This window comes from Podarcis gaigeae (genome assembly GCF_964106915.1).
Source record: "Podarcis gaigeae genome assembly, chromosome: 4".
Classification (NCBI taxonomy): domain Eukaryota; kingdom Metazoa; phylum Chordata; class Lepidosauria; order Squamata; family Lacertidae; genus Podarcis; species Podarcis gaigeae.
Window position 1 is genome coordinate 82,681,512 of NC_139677.1, and position 18,451 is coordinate 82,699,962.

The 18,451-nt window shown below is 47.3% G+C and overlaps 1 protein-coding gene across 1 annotated transcript; it reads right to left on the reverse strand.

The window, feature by feature from the left end:
* Nucleotides 1-2,895: 2,895 nt before the first annotated feature.
* On the reverse strand, nt 2,896-17,943 carry SHISA2 (shisa family member 2). Its single transcript, XM_083734862.1, has 2 exons — nt 13,622-17,943; nt 2,896-6,845 (listed from the first exon to the last, which is right to left on the reverse strand). The coding sequence occupies exons 1-2, from the start codon at nt 13,938-13,940 to the stop codon at nt 6,292-6,294; spliced, it is 873 nt and encodes a 290-aa protein (XP_083590988.1). The 5' UTR covers nt 13,941-17,943; the 3' UTR covers nt 2,896-6,291.
* Between the last annotated feature and the right edge of the window lie 508 nt (nt 17,944-18,451).

Below are 18,451 nucleotides of genomic sequence, written 5' to 3' on the forward strand. Positions count from 1 at the left end.
GTCCCCTCTTTAATGGAAACATACATTTTCCTTGAGCTTGCTAAAGCAATTATCTCGACTCGTTACTGTGGAAATTAGTACTAAGGGAAGCTTCGCCCTCCCTGCCTTCTTCCTTGCACCTTTCCTGGGCCCCTCAAAATGCCTCGAATTTAGGAATACAAATTTTAAAGAGTCTGGCAAGCTATTCAGCAAACGATATCATTTTATACCACCTTTTTCCCCGCTGAGAGGAAAAACTGTACGTGCTCCGGCTCCAGTTGCAGCCAGTGGCAACATGCCCACAAGACTTCAATGGGAGCAGGATTTGGGTCCTTCATGTGATACTGCCAGGTGCAGGCTGTAATGTGAACGACCATAAATGATCTGGATGCAGTGGGGAGCTGCAGCACAGCAGCTTTCCATGAGAAACAGTTTAGACATTAATTCAGCAAGGAGACTAGCGCCACTGTAATCAGGGCTTAATTGCACGCTTCAAGTTAAAACGCACGCTTGAATACCTTGGTGAGCAGGGCTCCGAGTGAAAGCACTTCCTTTTCAAAAGAAACCTCATACCCCAAAAGCTGCGTTTTGTTCCTCGCTTTGTATAGGGTTTCTGAAATTTATTACTGAAGATGTACGGCTTCCAAGGCCACAATGCCTTGTTCTCAAGGAGTCCGGGAGAAACTCCACCATGAACTGCCGTAAAATGTGTTGCAAATCACCAAGTAGCTGTATAATAATAATGGGCGCATGAGCAAAACGGGTATGCATTGAAATCGCTGCCCTTTCCCAAACAGCCTCATACATTGGTGCTCACTGAAGAATGTGGTTTAAGTGAAGTCTGGCAAGCTTTCAGTTCAACATTTTATTGGCTGAACTCCTAATTCTCTCTCATGGCTTTAAGCATGTCGTATCTCACAAGTGAGGAATGACCCTGAATATTGTACCCTATTGTTTATTCCCAGCATTAGGGAATCAGAGGTAAAGGAACATGGGAAGCTGCCTTATAGTCAGCCCACTGGCCCATCTAGCTTAGTACTACCTGCACTGACTGGTAGCAGCTCTCCAGGTTTTCAGGCAGGCAACACACCCAGCCTGCCCTGGCGATGTCAGGGTTGCACCTGGGACATTCTGCATGCAAAGCAGGTGCCCTGCCGCTGCGGATGTGGGGTCCACTTAGATACCATGGCAGACAGCCACGGATAGACCCAAGGCAAAGTATAGCACCTGTGCCTTTTGCTTGGGTAAAAAGAAATGCCAGTTGCGGCAGGTAAAGCTTAACTTGGAGGGGTGAAAAGGCCACACCTGCAGAAACAGCCTCTTCCATGGAGCATGGAAGTAATGGGCCTCTGGCCAGGGGATTAGGTCTGGGCACCCACAGCTTATGGGGCACCTCAAACCATCAAAAGAAGCAACGGCACCACAGTGGGAAACAGATGTGGCATCAGAGCCTGCAATGGACTTGTCAGGGCTGAGATCAGCTGGTTACTACCATCTCCTTTTTCTCCTCGTTAAAAACCGTTCAGCCTTGTGCTCTACACAAGAACTGCCATTTTACAAGCTCCGGCTGCACTCAAAATATTCATTTGTGCAGAGAGCTTCTGGACACAGGTGTTATAATTTTTTAATGACCCTTATCCCTTATTGTCTGGTGAACTTGGAGAAGAGACCAGGGTGGCATAATGCTTGGAAAGTGGGCAAAGCAGGAGGGCAAAGTTGGGGGGGGGGGAGGGAGAAAGCAACAGAAAGCAGTGGAGCAGGCAGGCTAAACCCTGGAGGACAAGCTGTGGGTAACCTGGAGGGGAGCCCTAAATGCAAGCGGTGGGTGGAGCCAGAAGCAAAAAGTGGGTGGAGCAATGGATGCGATTCTGACCTTTGTACAGTAGGCTGTATTTCAGGGATTTTTACACACACAGGCAAGCAAGAGGCATCATCACACGTCACAGATCATTCCATGCACTCAAAATCGATTGAGGGTGTGCAGTAGGGCCAATGAACGGGGAATGTGGCCTGGAGAGTTCTGAGGTCCAAACAGAGAGGTCTGGAGGGCCACATCTCCAAACTGCCCCTGAGCTTAATGCTCCCCAGCCCCTTCTCTATGAATGTCTAATCTAGTTTTAAATCATCAAAGCTCATGTCTGCCACCGCCCACCACCACCACACCTAGAGATAAAGCAAGGGACCTCTTGGGCTACTTCTATTAGGTATCAACAATTCAAATTATCATCATCCTAAACTTTTAACTGAAGTTGTAGCTCATCATCCCTGACCACTGGCCATGGACTCAGATACATTGGCAAAGAAAAAACACTTTATATGCATTGTTTTATACGCTCTAACATAAGGTTACCAGATCTTTTTTTCAATTAATCCGGGGACACTTTTCAACTTCCTACTAAATAGATGGATTTTGTCAGGGGACTGATTTGTAAATCCGGAGACTGTCCCCAGGAAACGGGGATGTCTGGTAACCTTATTCTAACACTGTGACACCTGATGGTGCTGTGGAGTTCCGTTTTTGCTAACCCAATTTCTCAAAGTTTGCAACACATTTAACTGAAACGCTTCTTTGATGCGTCTAGATCCAGCCCATGCTGGCTGAGGCTGATGGGACTTGAAGTCCAACAAGTCTGGAAGGACAAAGGTTCCCCATCATTTAACATATACATGCAAATTTTAAGAATTCAATTTCAGTGGGAAACTGAGCCTGCAATCCTATACCCACATACCTGCAAGTAAGCCCCACTGAACTCAACAGGACTTCATTTTGAGTTGATTGTTTTAATAGGACTGCACTGAAGTCTCTCCCCATTAAAACCAATGGGATTTATACATTTGGCTGGATCATGTCTTATCTACAACTCAAATGGTAGATACACCCTAAAGCAAATGAGAAATGAGTAACAAACTCAAATAGAGAGAAAAATTCACACCATAAAATATTTAATATGAAACAAAAGATCTTTTTTTCTTCACTTGTAAGAATCACTTACTCAAGTGCCCTTTAAGAAATTTAAAAAATTATACCAAACATTAACATTGGTTTTACATTATTATACATGACATATAAAACACCACATGTCACAAACTTTTTTTTATTACAACTCAAAAGCATTTCCCCTGTTCAATGTAAATTAATTTCTACATACTTTTGATTTAACTTATTCATTTAAAAAAACAAACAAGTAAACAAACAGATTCACCTGATTTTCATATAAGTAACACGGCATGTGCAATGAATACAATGAATTCTGGGAAACAGAATGGTGCGATCCTATTCATTTCTACTCAGAAGTAAGTCCTACTGAGTTCAGTAGGACTTGCTCCCGGGCAATTGTGCACAAGAGTGTAAACTTTTTTTTTTTTTTCACAAATGGAGAAAGCCAACATCAGTCTCTGAGCCCATCTCCCAGAAGTGAAACAGTGGGCCCAATCCAGGAAACTGCTCAGCAACTTCTGTTTCTTTTCAAGCAAACGGCATATCAAGGGCATCCATTGCTCTGCAAGAAATTCCCGGCAGCACTTCTCAAACTGAGAGCTAGACTTTACTAAACAAACATGATAAGCAGAGTAAGGTAGCTGCAAAGGTACCTACTGGGCAAGTGTTCTATACCAGTGGTTCTCAAACCCACCATTTGAAAATTGCTGCAGGTCTTGGCAGATCGGTAAACTTCACTTTGCTCTAAAAATCAAAGCACACACGTAAGTCCTATTTAATAGCTAGGGAAATATTAGCTGACTGCAATCAGCACCTTATTGTGAAAATCACAGGTCCTAGGCTTCTTTGCCTGTTCAATAAAACTGGCAATGGCCAAAAAGGACCAAGTCTTCGCCATCAGAAAGAAAAAATCAAGTGCATGAGTGAGTATACATATCCTTGCAACCGCATGAATGAAGTTTATAGACCACAAACCAACATTTGGGAGCCTCTGATCTAGACCTTGTAGCACTCTGAGGACAACAAGCAGCAGAAACAATGAATTCAATTAATTCCTATGGGTGCAAAAGCACTTATGCACACATGAAAGAGCTGCATGGGGTAAATTCCATTTAGTTCAGTTCCCTGGAGCAGACTATGCTGGTGCAATGTGCCCATGCACTTCTCTTTCATTGTTCAAGAGCATCTTTTTCTCCTGCATTTATCTCTTGTGCACAGAGCATCAGGGGTGAGGCAGGAGGAAAACAGTCTTGGCACAGTGTCAAGATGCAAGTGTCAAACTTCAGCAGACAATATAAATGAATTATATTGCTACATAGTGGTGTGGTTTTTTTGGTGGTTTTTTAATGAGAAAGCAAATCCTGGATTTCTGAAGCCCGAAATACATTAACAATTAACACCGACCTTCCGCTTCTTTTATAATGACTGTCAGAAACTTAGCTGCTGATACAGATTAAATCAACCCGGTTTAGTGCAATATCATCCCTTGAGTCGCCCAAAGACCTTTACATCATGCGGAATTATTTCGCTAATGAATGAATATGTACACAATGGAAATGTGTGGTGACGTCACGCTTCTAATACTTTTACAGGCAGCAACTGGTGGTTAGGTGCGTCTGATATGTGCATGACCACATGCACACGCTGAACCAGGAAGGGATTCAAAAACATCACAAAAAGGGGTGGGTGGAAAGGGGCAGGGGGGGAGCACAGGGTGTTTGCAGGCTTTTTCAATGGGTGCTCCAATTGTGCACGATTTCGTGCAAGCATGCAATGACCCAGAGAGCAACCCCTGTGCAACCGGGGAATTCTCTGTACTTCGACAAAAAGAGGTTTTCCAGGGAGCCACCTTTTCTACCTCTGCAAGTCTTTCCCTGCTCTGTTGTTTGGGCTGACCACTTCTATCTGCGTCAGATACGAATCCCATTTCCATGTGGTCCAAGGCACCAGGATCTGTCCATTGAACTGGAAATAGAGACAAGGAGCCATGCTGGGAAAAACGTCTTGGCTGCAACCCACTTAATCTCACGTCACCAATGCCCAAATTCCAAAGGCGTTTTTGGAGCATTGCAAATGGCGTTTGCAAACAAATGCAGCTACACTTTTGTTGGCATGCGCAAACAAAACGGGTACTGAGGCTATTGTGGGTACTTCAGCTGGAATAAAAGCGAACCCTTCACATTCACTTCTGCTTTGAACATCGCTGAGGTAAGCCACACGTCTGCAAAATGCTCAGCTCCTGAGCATCACCAGGATCCAAAGAAGTATGTAGCTACATCCACACACCTGAATGGCTTCTGGGCTTGAGCTTCTCAAACAGCTCCCTTACCAATACCACATGGCCAACTGTTTCACGATGCAAAAGCAGGCTTTCAAAAGCAGTTTGCGATATGGCAAAGGGTGTAGGTAAGATACTAGGAACATAGAAAACCGTCTTATATGAAGTCACAGCTGTTTGTCCACCTAGCCCACTGCTGCCTACCCTGATTGCAGGCTATCAGGTAGAGGGTCCTTCCTTCATCTGCTGCCTGGTCCTTTAATAGGGATGGGGAGGCTCTCCAGATGTTGTTGGACTGCAACTCCCATAATCCCTGACCACTGGCCATGCTGATGGGAGTTGAGAGTCTAGAAACAACTGGGGGACCACAGGACAACTATCCCTGCTTTTTTAAAACAACAACAAGAAGAACAATTGGATATGCGAGGGTTTAAACACGGGACCTTCTGCATGCCAAGCATGCGCCCTACCACTGAGCTATGGTCCCTCCCTGTAATTTCAAGTCAAACTTCTAGGACTATGTAACTAACCAGGATTGCACTGTTCATCCTTCTGTCGTCAGTGTGATTGTCGGAACAGCAATACGAAGGGTAGTTAAAACTCTGGGGGAAAGACACTTCTAAAACAATTATTTCGTACCATGTAACAAGCTGGTTTTCTATTCACTAGGTAAATACCATCGACTGTGTAGCACCTTGAAGGGCACTTAGTGGCTCAGGCATTTAATCACTCACACACACACTCACACACACACACACACACACACACACACACTTGTCTAACCGAAATGTAGATGCCTCTTCAGCATAATCCTTTGCCTCTGTAAATCATGCACTGGAATGGAAGCATTATCTGGAAATGTTAAATCAAAGGTATCCTCATACAGTTCTTTTGGCAACTGAACTGAACGAAAAGAAAACCGTCTATAAATACTGCCCCGACATGCATGAGCCTTCCAAAATTATTTACAAATGAAGTTCAGCAAGCTTCTTTCCAAAAGCCTTCCTTTCCTCTGCTCACAGTCTGTTGCGGCAATATTTTTATTTTATTTCTTTTTTTGCTTGGATGTCTGTTTCTGTTTCTTCCCTCCTTTGCGCTACACAGTCACTGCTGGGTACATCTTCTGTTCGCTATTGCTGTGGGGATAAGGAGACTGAATTGGCCTGTATCCACTTTGCAGGCCGTCGAGGAAAGGGGGCACAGGGGCCATGGGCATAGAGTCGTGCGGTACAGCGTAACCCACATACTGTGGGTGCAAATACTGGCCTTGGTGAGGCACTATCTGTGTAGCCTGCTGGCAGTTCAGTACTGAGAAATTAGTAGGCATGTTGACGTATACATTATTCATGGTCCCTTCTGGTAAACAGCAGTTGGTTTGCGACCTGGTAGGGGGAGGCCTGGCACCTGAGTTGGCACTGGAGCTGGAGCTGGCAGCGGTGCTTGATTGACGTGACGAGGATCCGCGGGAGGTGCTGGCACTTGGGATCATGGGAATAGTCTCCATTATCCGGTTGCCTCCAGGAGGCCGGCTCTGCTGGGGCTCTTGCTTGGGGCGCAGGCAGCGGCAGCAACAAGCTGCTACGAGGGACCCCAAGATGATGAACGCCACGAAAACAGAGCCCACGATAAGGAAGGGCACGTAGATAGGCACTGCCAACAGAAAAGAAAAACTCTTTTAAGGAAACAAAGAGGCAAGCAAGTTGTTTATCGAAAGCGAATAGTAAGCGGAGAGGGTAGTAGCTGTTTTTCCTTCGTTCTTTAGTCACAGCCAGCGTAGCATAATGGTTAGGGTGTTAGACTAGGACCCAGGAGGCCAAGGTTCAAATCCCCACTCAGCTGTGCAGCTGACTGGGCGAACCTGGCCAAGTCACCCTCTCTCAGCCTAACCTACCTCACAGGGTTGTTGCAAGGGCAACATGGAGAAGGGAAGAAGTATCGAGCATATGGTATAATCCTGTTGTGCTTTTCCCCCCACGGTCATTCCACGTATTTGACAGCCACTGTGAGAAACACACTGCATGCCAAGATCATGTCATCTGGCTTCCATTACTAGAGAGGAGAGGTGACTCAACCCAAGCATGCCATTTTTGGTGGCACCACCATATTTTGGGTAACATCCAGTTCTGCCCTTGTAGTAGTAATAGTAGTAGTAGTAGTAGTAGTAGTAGTAGTAGTAGTACCTCCTGTTACATACTTGCGAACACTTCGGGTTATGAGCTCCGCTAACCCGGAAGTAGATGCTCCCAGTTGTGAACTTTGCCCCAGGATACAAGCAGAAGTCACGCGCCGGAAGCGCAGCAGCAGCAGGAGGCGGCATTAGCGAAAGCGCGTCTCATGTTAAGAACTGTTTCGGGTTAAGAACAGACCTCCAGAACGAATTAAGTTCCTAACCGGAGGTACCACTGTATTATTATTATTATTATTATTATTATTATTAATAATAATAATAATAATAATAATAATAAATTTATGTATACCCCAGCCACTCTAGGCGGCTCCCAACAGAATATTAAAAATACAATAAAACATCAAACATCCCTAAATGGGGCTGCCTTCAGATGTCTTCTAAAAGCCAGATAGTTGTTTATTTCCTTGACATCTGATGGGAGGGCATTCCACTGGACAGGTGCCACTACCGAGAAGGCCCTCTGCCTGGTTCTCAGTACACCTGTGTGCAAGTGGCCTCTTGAAATTATTCACCCTACCTGTGAAATTCCAGGGAAAATGGAGAAACGGCATTTCACTGAAATGCCCCAACTTTTGGAGGGGAGTGGGACTCTGCAGTTGGCCATGGCAGGAGCTTAAAGCCATCTTAAAAGTTTTCATTTGTGACAACTACGAGCAGCAGCAGAAGCAATTTTGCTGGAAAGCTGGCCAACATTGGGCTGCTTCCTCCGCTGAGTGAGGCATTGTTCAAGGGCCTTGAATGGGGTGGAATAGCAGACACCACAAAACACTTAGTAGAGAAGAGTATCTGGAGAAAATTCTTTTAAGTGGCCTTTTTCTATGGGGATGGGTGAGTAAAAGTGGGACACAGATATTTAGTAGGGTGGAAAGTCCACTAACGGATTTCAGCTCTTCTCTAGTTCACATTAAATTGCCTTGTTGCTTTCTTATGGCCCCTGCATTGCAAGATAAAGGTAAAGGGACCCCTGACCATTAGGTCCAGTTGTGACCGACTCTGGGGTTGCGGCGTTCATCTCGCTTTATTGGCCAAAGGAGCTGGCGTACAGCTTCCAGGTCATGTGGCCAGCATGACTAAGCCGCTTCTGGCAAACCAGAGCAGTGCATGGGAACGCTGTTTACCTTCCCGACTGAGCGGTACCTATTTATCTACTTGCACGTGCTTTCGAACTGCTAGGTTGGCAGGAGCAGGAACTGAGCAACGGGAGCTCACCCCGTTGCGGGGATTCGAACCACCGACCTTCTGATCGGCAAGTCCTAGGCTCTGTGGTTTAACCCACAGCGCCACCCACGTCCCTGCATTGCAAGATATGAGAGGAGAAAAACCACATCTCTTTTAACATGAAGGCAGCAATCTTGTGCACAATTACCTGGGAGTAAACAGGCAAACTCAGTGAGACTCACATCTGAAGAGATATGTACACGACAGCACTGCTGCAAAGTCTATAAAGCTGGCTCAATGCAGCAATGAACTACTAGAGAAAGGTGGTTTATAGTGAAGTGTTGCTGTTCTTTTTGTAAGTAAACCCCGAAGCTCTGCTGTTGTGCAATCTCTCCATTAATTTCAATGGGGAACAGGCACCCTGTTACAAACCTTATTGAAATTAATGCTCTCGCTGCAACAAGCACACTTTCCGGGAGTAAACCAGCTCTAATTATAACATAACTTCAGGCTAGTTCTGATGTGTTTGGGATTCATGAACAGCAGGGGAAGCGCTGGAAAGCAACCAGGGCTTTCCCAAAGAGGGCTGAAGTTTACCTTTTGAAATCCAATCACATAAATACATGATTAGGAAGTGTCGCTCTGTTTATTCACACAGCAACAGGTAGGGTTTGGAGGCGAAATGAAGTGTCACGTTGCTTGGGGGGGGTTCCCTCCCCCAGATCAACTTGTCTTTGCTGGGATTTTCTTGTTTAAATTGGGAGACAAAAATCAATGCATGCTAGGATGTCAGGTCTGAAATACAACTCATCTTGAGATATTCTGGGTAATGCTGCCACCTAGAATACTGAGGCTAACGCACCATATCCTATCAAAACAGGAAAAAAGGGAAACTCAGAATTCTGACATTTGTAAAGCATGAATGAATGGCTAAGTAACATTGCAGCTGTGCATTCAAGCCACTGATGCCTGCCTATTCCCCACTTTCCTCTATTTCAGCAGCTACACAAAGAGGAACAGCTTGTATCATATTGTATATCAGCTTGTATACAATCTCTTCTGTTTCAGAATCATTTTATTCCCTTCCCCCTGAACAAGATAAGAACAATCTACAGTGGTACCTCGGATTAACTACTTAATTCGTTCCGGAGGTCCGTACTTAACCTGAAACTGTTCTTAACCTGAAGCACCACTTTAGCTAATGGGGCCTCCTGCAGTTGCTGCGCTGCCGGAGCACGATTTCTGTTCTCATCCTGAAGCAAAGTTCTTAACCTGAAGCACTATTTCTGGGTTAGCGGAATCTGTAACCTAAAGCGTATGTAACCTGAAACGTATGTAACCCGAGGTACCACTGTAGATGGTTACAAGCTAGTACGGTGACTGTTCATTGCTGCTCTGAGGGTAGCTGGAGATATGGATTCCCTTCACCTTAACACAGTGGCTAAGAGAATGAATTGGGAAGTCTTGGTTCAAATTCCACCTGTGCCATAAAGCTCAGTAAGCAGCCTCAGGAAATATGGCTATCTTAGCCCAGGGAAAACCAAAATGGAGCCCTCCATATGTACAGTGGTACCTTGGGTTAAGTACTTAATTTGTTCCGGAGGTCCGTTCTTAACCTGAAACTGTTCTTAACCTGAAGCATCACTTTAGCTAATGGGGCCTCCTGCTGCCGGAGCACAATTTCTGTTCTCATCCTGAAGCAGAGTTCTTAACCCGAGGTACTATTTCTGGGTTAGCGGAGCCTGTAACCTGAAGCGTATGTAACCTGAAGCGTATGTAACCCAAGGTACCACTGTAGTTGGATATCATCCTCAGCCAGCACGGTCAATGTTCACGGATGATGAGAGCAGCAGTCGAAAACATTTGGAGGGTACCACGTTGGGAGGGTACCACGTTGGCTACCCCAGTCTTACGAGGGCCTGCTTCCTGATTGACTCACAGGTAAACCTGCTTCACATCCTAGCTGTTTTCCATAACTTGGCTCTTCCCACTGAACGAAGTTGTCATTGCTATAGTTGAGATAATAATCACTGCTACTACTATGACTACCTGCATCACAAGATGGATGGGAAGGCAACCTGAACTGAGCATTTGGAACTGCTTTGCACAGGATCATCCAAAAGGTGATTTGCATGCCTTATTGGATGAGCTGTGTTGTGTCCTGTACAGATCCCAATTCAATAACGTTCCTTCCCGAATTTAGGCTGTTGTGGGTGGGGCAGTGAGTCAAGGTGGTAGCAGGAAGACCCAGGTTGAAATTCGCGCTTAGCCACAAGGTTAATATTTCCCCTCTATTTGCTTATGATATAGCAAAAGAACTGTTGTGAGGCTAAGGTACTCTGTTGCCCAGTTAAAGAAATCTTAAGTCAGTCAGTCATATCAGTTTTACATGATTAGCGAGTTAATTTATTAAATTTGAATGCAAGTTTAAAAAATAATAAAAATCAGTTCAGAAGGAAGCTGCATAATTTCTATGGTTAGGGTCTGGATGGGCCATTTCACAAATGGAAGAGCTCCATTCATGGAACGCACTGAGGTCCAGTGGAGACTCCCTGCTGATTCCTGCACCCACCTGTCAATCACCCCCTATGCAACCTCTCAGGCTGCTCTGGGGAAGTTATCCCACAACAGCTTTCCAGGAATGGCAAGGTAAGGAGGACATCGCAAAGACCACACACTGCCCCCTTCCTTCAGCAAGAGCAGAACTCCACTGAGAGCAACCCTGGACCCAACCCTTTCATTTCAGATGACACACTGACGACACAACAAGCCTCTTCTTAGAAGTCAAGCTCCCAGCTGTGCATGCAATAAAAGAAAGATGGAGATGACTCTTCTAAGGCGATGTTTGCCACCTACAGCTTTTATTATTACTTGCATTATGATTTTTTTTGAAGATGAGCATTAAGAAAAAAGAGACTGGAAACTTAAGTGTTATTAAGTTTTGATGAACAGTGCTTCATAAAAATCCTAAGCGCATTGCATAAGACCTACTGATTTCAGTGGAACTTGAGTTGAGGTATTGGTCACTACCCAGCAAGGAAGTACTCTTGGGCTCACTGAAGTCAACAGCTTAGCTGCACGCAACTCTAGCCTGTTTTATAACCACTGTGCTTATTAGCAGGGTGTTTGTCACCTCATCTATGTTCTCAAAAATACTTTGGCAGCACTGTATACACTTTAGTTTAAAGTCATTAAAGTTATAATGACTTCGTAAGAAGGTGGACTGCAGTGCTCAGCTCCAGAATTTTTGAACTTATTTTGAAATTCTTAGTGGGCTGTCATTGCTCATTAAAATAATTACATCATGAGTAAATAAAATGAAAATGTGATCCAGCCAAAGTTTTAAATCCCATTTATTTCAGTAGGAGAGTTCAGCAGAGAGTTCTGCGTTTAGCTTTGTGCTTCTCTTTCCCTCTGAAAGCAGTAAGGCTTACAGTCCTACATGTGTCCACTCAGAGGTAAGGCCAGTTGAGTTAAGTCAGTGATGGCCAAACTTGGCCCTCCAGCTGTTTTGGGACTACAACTCCCATCATCCCTGGCTAACAGGACCAGTGGTCAGGGATGATGGGAACTGTAGTATCCCTGTTCTTAATATTCATGCACACAAGCAGGAATGCCAGCTTGGCCCTGCAACCACAGGTGCCTGGGGCCATGGGTGTCATGCAGCGTTCATGACCCTAGTAGTGAAATTTGTGGGTGCCTGGCTCCTTCATGGGGAATTTTGTGGGTGCTCAGGCACCCCAGGGAGTTGGCACCTATGCACAAAAGGAGCAATTTGCAATAACTAACCAACTTCCCACTTCAAGGAAAATAAACTGGCTACTACTTCCTCAGTGTATCAGCATGGAAAAGATCCACCTATTTGTTTATTTCTCTCCCCCCCCCCCAAAGCCCTGAGGAATGGAAGGTTTTCCAGCTGTGGGAACTGAGGAAGGGAAGGGAAGGTTGCTGCTTCACATGCTTCATCGACTTGAGAAAAACAACACCAATCATTAATGAAAGCACCAAGGTAACATTGACTTCTGTTGGTATATAAACAGGGCCAGGGGCATTTTTTGAGTGGCCTCTACCTGATGGCCCCCTTATTGCAATTAACACTCTGGCACTGCTAAACTTGATAGTGGGCAAAGGGAAGGATGAGTTTGAGGGAAAAGCCCAGAAAGGACGTCGTAAGATTTAAAAATGTCTTTCAGCCCTGCATCAACGTTCTCCTGCACCTAAACAGCACGTGAGAAAGGCTCAAGTACATGTCTTTAGTGTCATGCATGAACCTGGCCCTGAAGCAGCTTGAGAATTACCATTTTGAACAGAAATCCTAAATAGGTTGCAACTTGCATAGTCCACAATATTTTTTATTAAAGTTCTTTCCACCCCACAAGAACAACATTCACAAGTGGCACATGCCATGCCTTATGCATGCCACATGGGTAAACCCCAAGAGACTAGTCAAGTGCTGCATTAATAGACTTGCTAAAGAAACTTCTTTGTGTTAAGTATGCAGGTGAGAGGTGGGTGGGTAGAAATCAATTGTCTGCGGTATTAATAAGCACAGCAGAAGAGTATCTTGTTCTCAGAGTCTGTGGTAGAATCTATGTACATATTAAAAACCCTGTGAAAATGCTTTTTTAAAAAAGTTTCAAAAAATACAATGGATTTTGCATAGCTCACTGTTGCCATCTAGTGTCACATTTGTATATTGCACCTTACAACACATTAAAAACGTTTTATTTGCAGCTGTGTGGATGAGTCCTGTGTGTGTATCTTCCCTGAGTGTAGGATAATAATAATTCTGGGTCTTGAGACAAGATGGGGGCTAAAATCTAGGAATAGATGGGTTGCTTCGTTTTTAAAGAAAGCTATGCAACTATGATAAAAAGGGAAGGGCTGTAGCTCAGTGGCAGGGCAGCTGCTTGGCGTGCAGAAGGTCCCAGGTTCAATTCCAGGTCGTGCTGGGAGACTCTGAAATCCTGGGGCTGCTACTGCCTGTCAGTGTAGGCAATACTAAGTTCAACCAAACTAGTTCACTCAACATTAGGCAACGAGGCAGCTTCCCGTGTCCCTCCCCTCCTCCGCTTTGTACCTGCTGCGCCGTCGGGGATGTCCTTGTCGGGCCGGCCGTGCTCGGCTCCCCCTTGCTGCCGGTCGTTGTCGCAGACCCCCTGGTCCAGGCGGGCCTCCGGGCGGGAGCAGCAGTAGCGAAGGGCGCACGTGCCGCAGCAGATGGTGGCGTCGCCGTCGTCGAAGTGCTCCGGGCACTGGAAGCCGTCGCGCCAAGTCGCCCCGTCCTGCCAGCCGTGGCAATACTCGCCGCTGGCCCGCGCGCTCGCCGCCAGCCCCACAAGCAGCAGCAGCAGCGACGCCCCAGGCCGCCCTCCCAGAGAACAGGGCCCCCTCCACATGGCACCGCGAGGGGGCGGCAGCAGGCGGGCGCCCGCAGGCGGGCCTCGGAGACCAGGCGGGCGCCCCTCTCCTCACAGCCTGGGTCGAGGCACAAACGAGGCACACTCGGGGAGGGGGCGCGTGTGTGAATGCAGCAGCTGCGGGTGATTATGTAGACACGTGTGTGCCACAAGCCCCGCTGTGCGGAAAGCACGCGGCCGTGGGAGGTGGGGGACAGCCGCGCGTGAGAGATTGGCGCCGCGTGTCCAGGGTCGCCTCGCCTGAAAATGGGCGCGCCAAGTCAGTGCAGGATATGGAGCCGGCGAGCCCTCAAGAAGCCAACTTGTGAGGGGCGCAAGAAACAAAGTCCCGCAGTTGCTGGGCAGGAGAAAGGAGCGCAGAGAAATATCCAAGCTCCCAGAAAGGGCTCAAGTCCGGCTGAAGTAGCGCGCTAGCCTCCCGGAGCCCGTCCCTTCGCCGGCCACGGGCAGCAAGCGCAGCCCTCGAGAAAGAGTCCAGCCTGTCTGTCAAGCCCCACGGAATCCCGGACAATCTCCTAAGAGGAGGAAGCGGCGCCCCACGGCGGAGTCATTCGGCGCTAATGGAGGTGGCGCCTTTGCCGCTCTGGGTAGTGCGGCGCGAACAGTTGGTTGTAGGCGAGGCGCCTGGGAATCCCGCGCGGGACCTTCCCTGCTCAGCAACCCGAGCCGAGGCGCCGAGGGGAGGAGCGCGCCGAGGGAGCCGGCCGAGCCGCCGGCCGCTCGTCGAAGAGGCAGCGACCCCCACAGCCTAGTTCTGCAGCCGGGAGGGCAGGAGAGCCCGGGCTGTGGCGGGTGAAGAGATGCCCCCGGGTAGGCGGGACGGAGCCAGGCGCTCCGGCAACCATAACACAGCGAGGGTCCGAGGGGGCGCCTGGCGCGCGCCTGCGGCGAGACGAGTCCGTGGGCAGGCGGGAGACCCTCCGAGGGAGACCTCAGCCACTGCCGCCGCCGCCGCCACAGCGGAGCGTCACTCCCCTTCCTGGCGCTTCGCCTTCTACCCGCGCGCACCGTCGCGGCTGCGCCTTGTTTGGCCCCCGCCTGCCCAAGCAAGTCCCGACAGGGAGGTCCCGCTCGCCTAGGAGTCGTTGCTCCTGGTCCGCATTTCGCGCCGGCCTTCCAGGCAGTCAACTCCGACTTCGGGGCAGCGCCGCGGGTATAAGGAGCCGGGAAGGAGTTCTGGAGTGAGGAGTTTCCCTTCCTTGCCTCTGGTTCTGCCTCCTCTGCGCTCTGCTTGGAGAGACCAGCAGGAAACTCCGGCGGTCTGGCTTTTTCCAACGCGAGCAACAAACTCTGCTTCTATCCAGCCAGCCCTGCTCGGCACGCCACCAGCAGCGCCTGCACACAACTCCAGGCTCCGTTTCCTGGAGCTACTGGCTGGCTGCTTGTGCGCGCGCGGGACTCCCTTCGCTACTCCCTCGCTTTCTCTGTTATTATAGGCACCCTGCTCTCGCCCGGCGCGCATGCGCCTACAGGCCGGCGGCGCTCAAGTCCTCCCCTTTTCTTAGTGAATGCCGGAGAGATCTTCGTTTTCTTCTCACCGGCTCTACAGACAGGAGAAAGAGCTGGTGGAAAGGGATGGGCAGCGAACAGTAGACAGGTCGTAACTCTCCAGGACGTGGGGGGACGGGGGTTTAAGACGCTCTCTTGTTACTCCCTTCGCCTGCCTTGCAGCCGAGGTTGAAAATGAGTCAGGCACACACCCGGCCAAAAAGTTGCTGGAGCTCCAACTCCCCAGGGGCGCCTCCTCTGAGTTCTGCCACTTCCAGGGTGAGAATGTAACTGGGAAGTGTGCGAGCGAGAGAAGGCAGCTGTTGTTCCTACTTCCTTCCTCTTTGAGAAAGTAGAACGAGCCCCGGAATTCTCAAAAGTGTGGGAATGGTGGCACAAGCATCGGTTTCACAGCAAACACTGCCATGTGCTCTTTGCACTTAAAACAGCAGGGTGAAGTCTCCTTTGGATGCGGGGACACTGACGTTGCACTGCAATTTGATAAAATTTGCTTTATACTAGCAGAGCACAAGTGGAGACAAGAGTGTCACTCCTATATGATCAGCGTTCTTGTGGCACCTTAAAGCCACAAATGTATATCATGACAAGCGTTCATGGACTAGAGTTCCCTTCAGCAGATGCATGAAATGTAACTCTCAGTTGCAGATACAGGTGTGCTGGTCTGCCGTAGAAGAAGTGTATCTGAAGAAGTGTACATGCACACAAAAGCTCATACCAATAGCAAACTTAGTTGGTCTCTAAGGTGCGACTGGAAGGATTTTTTTTATTTTGTCTCAGTTGCATATATACAGGGTGAGTCTTTTTAAATAGGCCCCATGGAAGATGTGTACTCTGTAACCATGGGGCCTCTTTTAAAAGACTCACCCTGTACAATGACTCTTGAGGTCCCATCATTCCTGTAATTTTTATAGCTGTAAGATTGTATTCTGCAGAAGAGACTCAGAATGAGAGAGGAGCCATGGTTGGTCACTTTAATTATGATGTCAGGATTGCTTCCAAGCCTGTGGATGGCGTCAGGTTCTGCTTGGCTGAGATCATGTGGTAAAACTATTTTGTTTGCTGATGACCTCATTATGAGCATGGCAATGGAGGCACTCTTGCGTCAAAAGCCAGTCCTGTCTTGAGACCCTCTGGACAGTTCGGTGTGCAGTTTGTTTCCGCGTGGCATTGAGACAATGTTTGCAGTATGCAATGGCAGACCTAGGGCTTTCGAATTTCAGCGGCACCCTGTGCCTCTTGCCTTCTAAGTCTTTGTTGCAGCGCCCCCTGCAGCTCCCTCGCAGCTCTCCCCTAACTCCACAGCTTGTCAGCGTACCTCATGGTACCTGCCTTTGAGATCAGTTATAATGACGACTCAGCTCTGAGAGATAAACAGCTGGATCCTTCAGTTAAAGCTTTTGAGAGGATGAAATGTGTTTCTGTTTTCCTTGCCTTCTAAATATTTTATTGTTCTCTGGGCAGGTACTGGTTGTTTGTTGGTTCTCGTTGAATTTTGCTATGTTGGACTTATTTAAACCGGCCAGTTTTTGGTGATTTTTTTCATTGTGTGTTTGTTAATGCTTGCTTTTAATGAAACTGTATCATTCGTATTAACGTAAACCTCTGTAGGAAGGCTGTAATCTGGGAAGCTGACGGAGAAATATCTGAAATAAAGCAAACCCCAGTTCAGGGATTCCCAAAGAGGCCATTCGCCTCAAGGTGCTGAAGGTCACAGCCTGGCCCCCTGCCTCTCTCTTCCTCTCTTCAAAAACTGTCACACTTGCCAAATCAAGCTATGGTTTTCCCAGTAGTGATGTATGGGAGTGAGAGCTGGACCATAAAGAAGACTGATCGCCAAAGAATTTATGCTTTTGAATTATGGTCTGGAGGAGACTCTTGAGAGTCCCATGGGCTGCAAGAGCCTATCCATTCTTAAGGAAATCAACCCTGAGTGCTCACTGGAAGAACAGATCCTAAAGCTGAGGCTCCAAGACTTTGGCCACCTCATGAGAAGAGAAGACTCCCTGGAAAAGACCCTGATGTTGGGAAAGATTGAGGACACAAGGAGAAGGGGACAACAGAGGACAAGATGGTTGGACAGTGTTCTCAAAACTATCAGCATGAGTCTGACCAAACTGCGGGAGGCAGTGGAAGACAGGAGTGCCTGGCGTGCTCTGGTCCATGGGGTCACAAAGAGTCAGACAGATTAAACAAAAACAGCAACAACAAAATCCTCATTCCAGACACACACCCCGAAAAGGGGAACTGCTCATTCAGAGAAATATCCACAGCCATCATGGAACATTAAGGTTCTTTTGTCAAGCCTAGGAACTCCCTTCCTGAGTCGCTTAGGCAAAACCAGTGATCAAGCAGCAAACTCATAAGGTCACACTGGGCGCATTGTCCAGAAAAGCCTTTGTCTACAGCTGAGAGTGAGGGGCATTTAATACAAACCAGATTCCCTACTTAGGCATAATAGGAAATTGCATGTATCATGTATCAAGTTACAATAAAGGAGATTCCGACTAAACATCAGGAATAATTTTCTGATAGTAAGAGCTGTTTGACATGGATATGCTAACCTGACTTGGGGGGGGGGAGTGGGGAATATGTGTTTAAATTTTAAAAAAGAAATAAATAAGGATCTCACAAGTCTTTTTCACAGTGGCAAAAAAGCCTTCCTGAAGACCAGTGGATTCCTGCTATGTTTGCACAATGAAAGAGACATGTGAACATTCATGACACGTACTTGAGGGTGTTGTACATGTTGAGAATTCTCCATTAGGAATGTCATTCCAAACAAAGCACAAAATAGCTGGGTCAGGAGTTAGAACCATGCAAAGTCATTTGGAAGGTGAGATCAAAGCTGGCTTTTGTAGACAGCTGGACAAGTTCTCTAGTCACTTACACTAACCACCAAGCTGCTTTCGAACTGTACAGGTTGGAGAGAATGAAATAGATTTGGATATGCTACTAAGCTCTTGATCTTTCTCATTACGTTA

Bases quoted from the DNA above. Each gene is read 5' to 3' on its own strand.
- SHISA2 (XM_083734862.1), bottom strand. From the start codon at position 13,940: ATGTGGAGGGGGCCCTGTTCTCTGGGAGGGCGGCCTGGGGCGTCGCTG. The intron at 6,846-13,621 runs GTACAAAGCGGA...TTCTGTTGGCAG, and splicing joins CATCCCCGACGGCGCAGCAG to TGCCTATCTACGTGCCCTTC.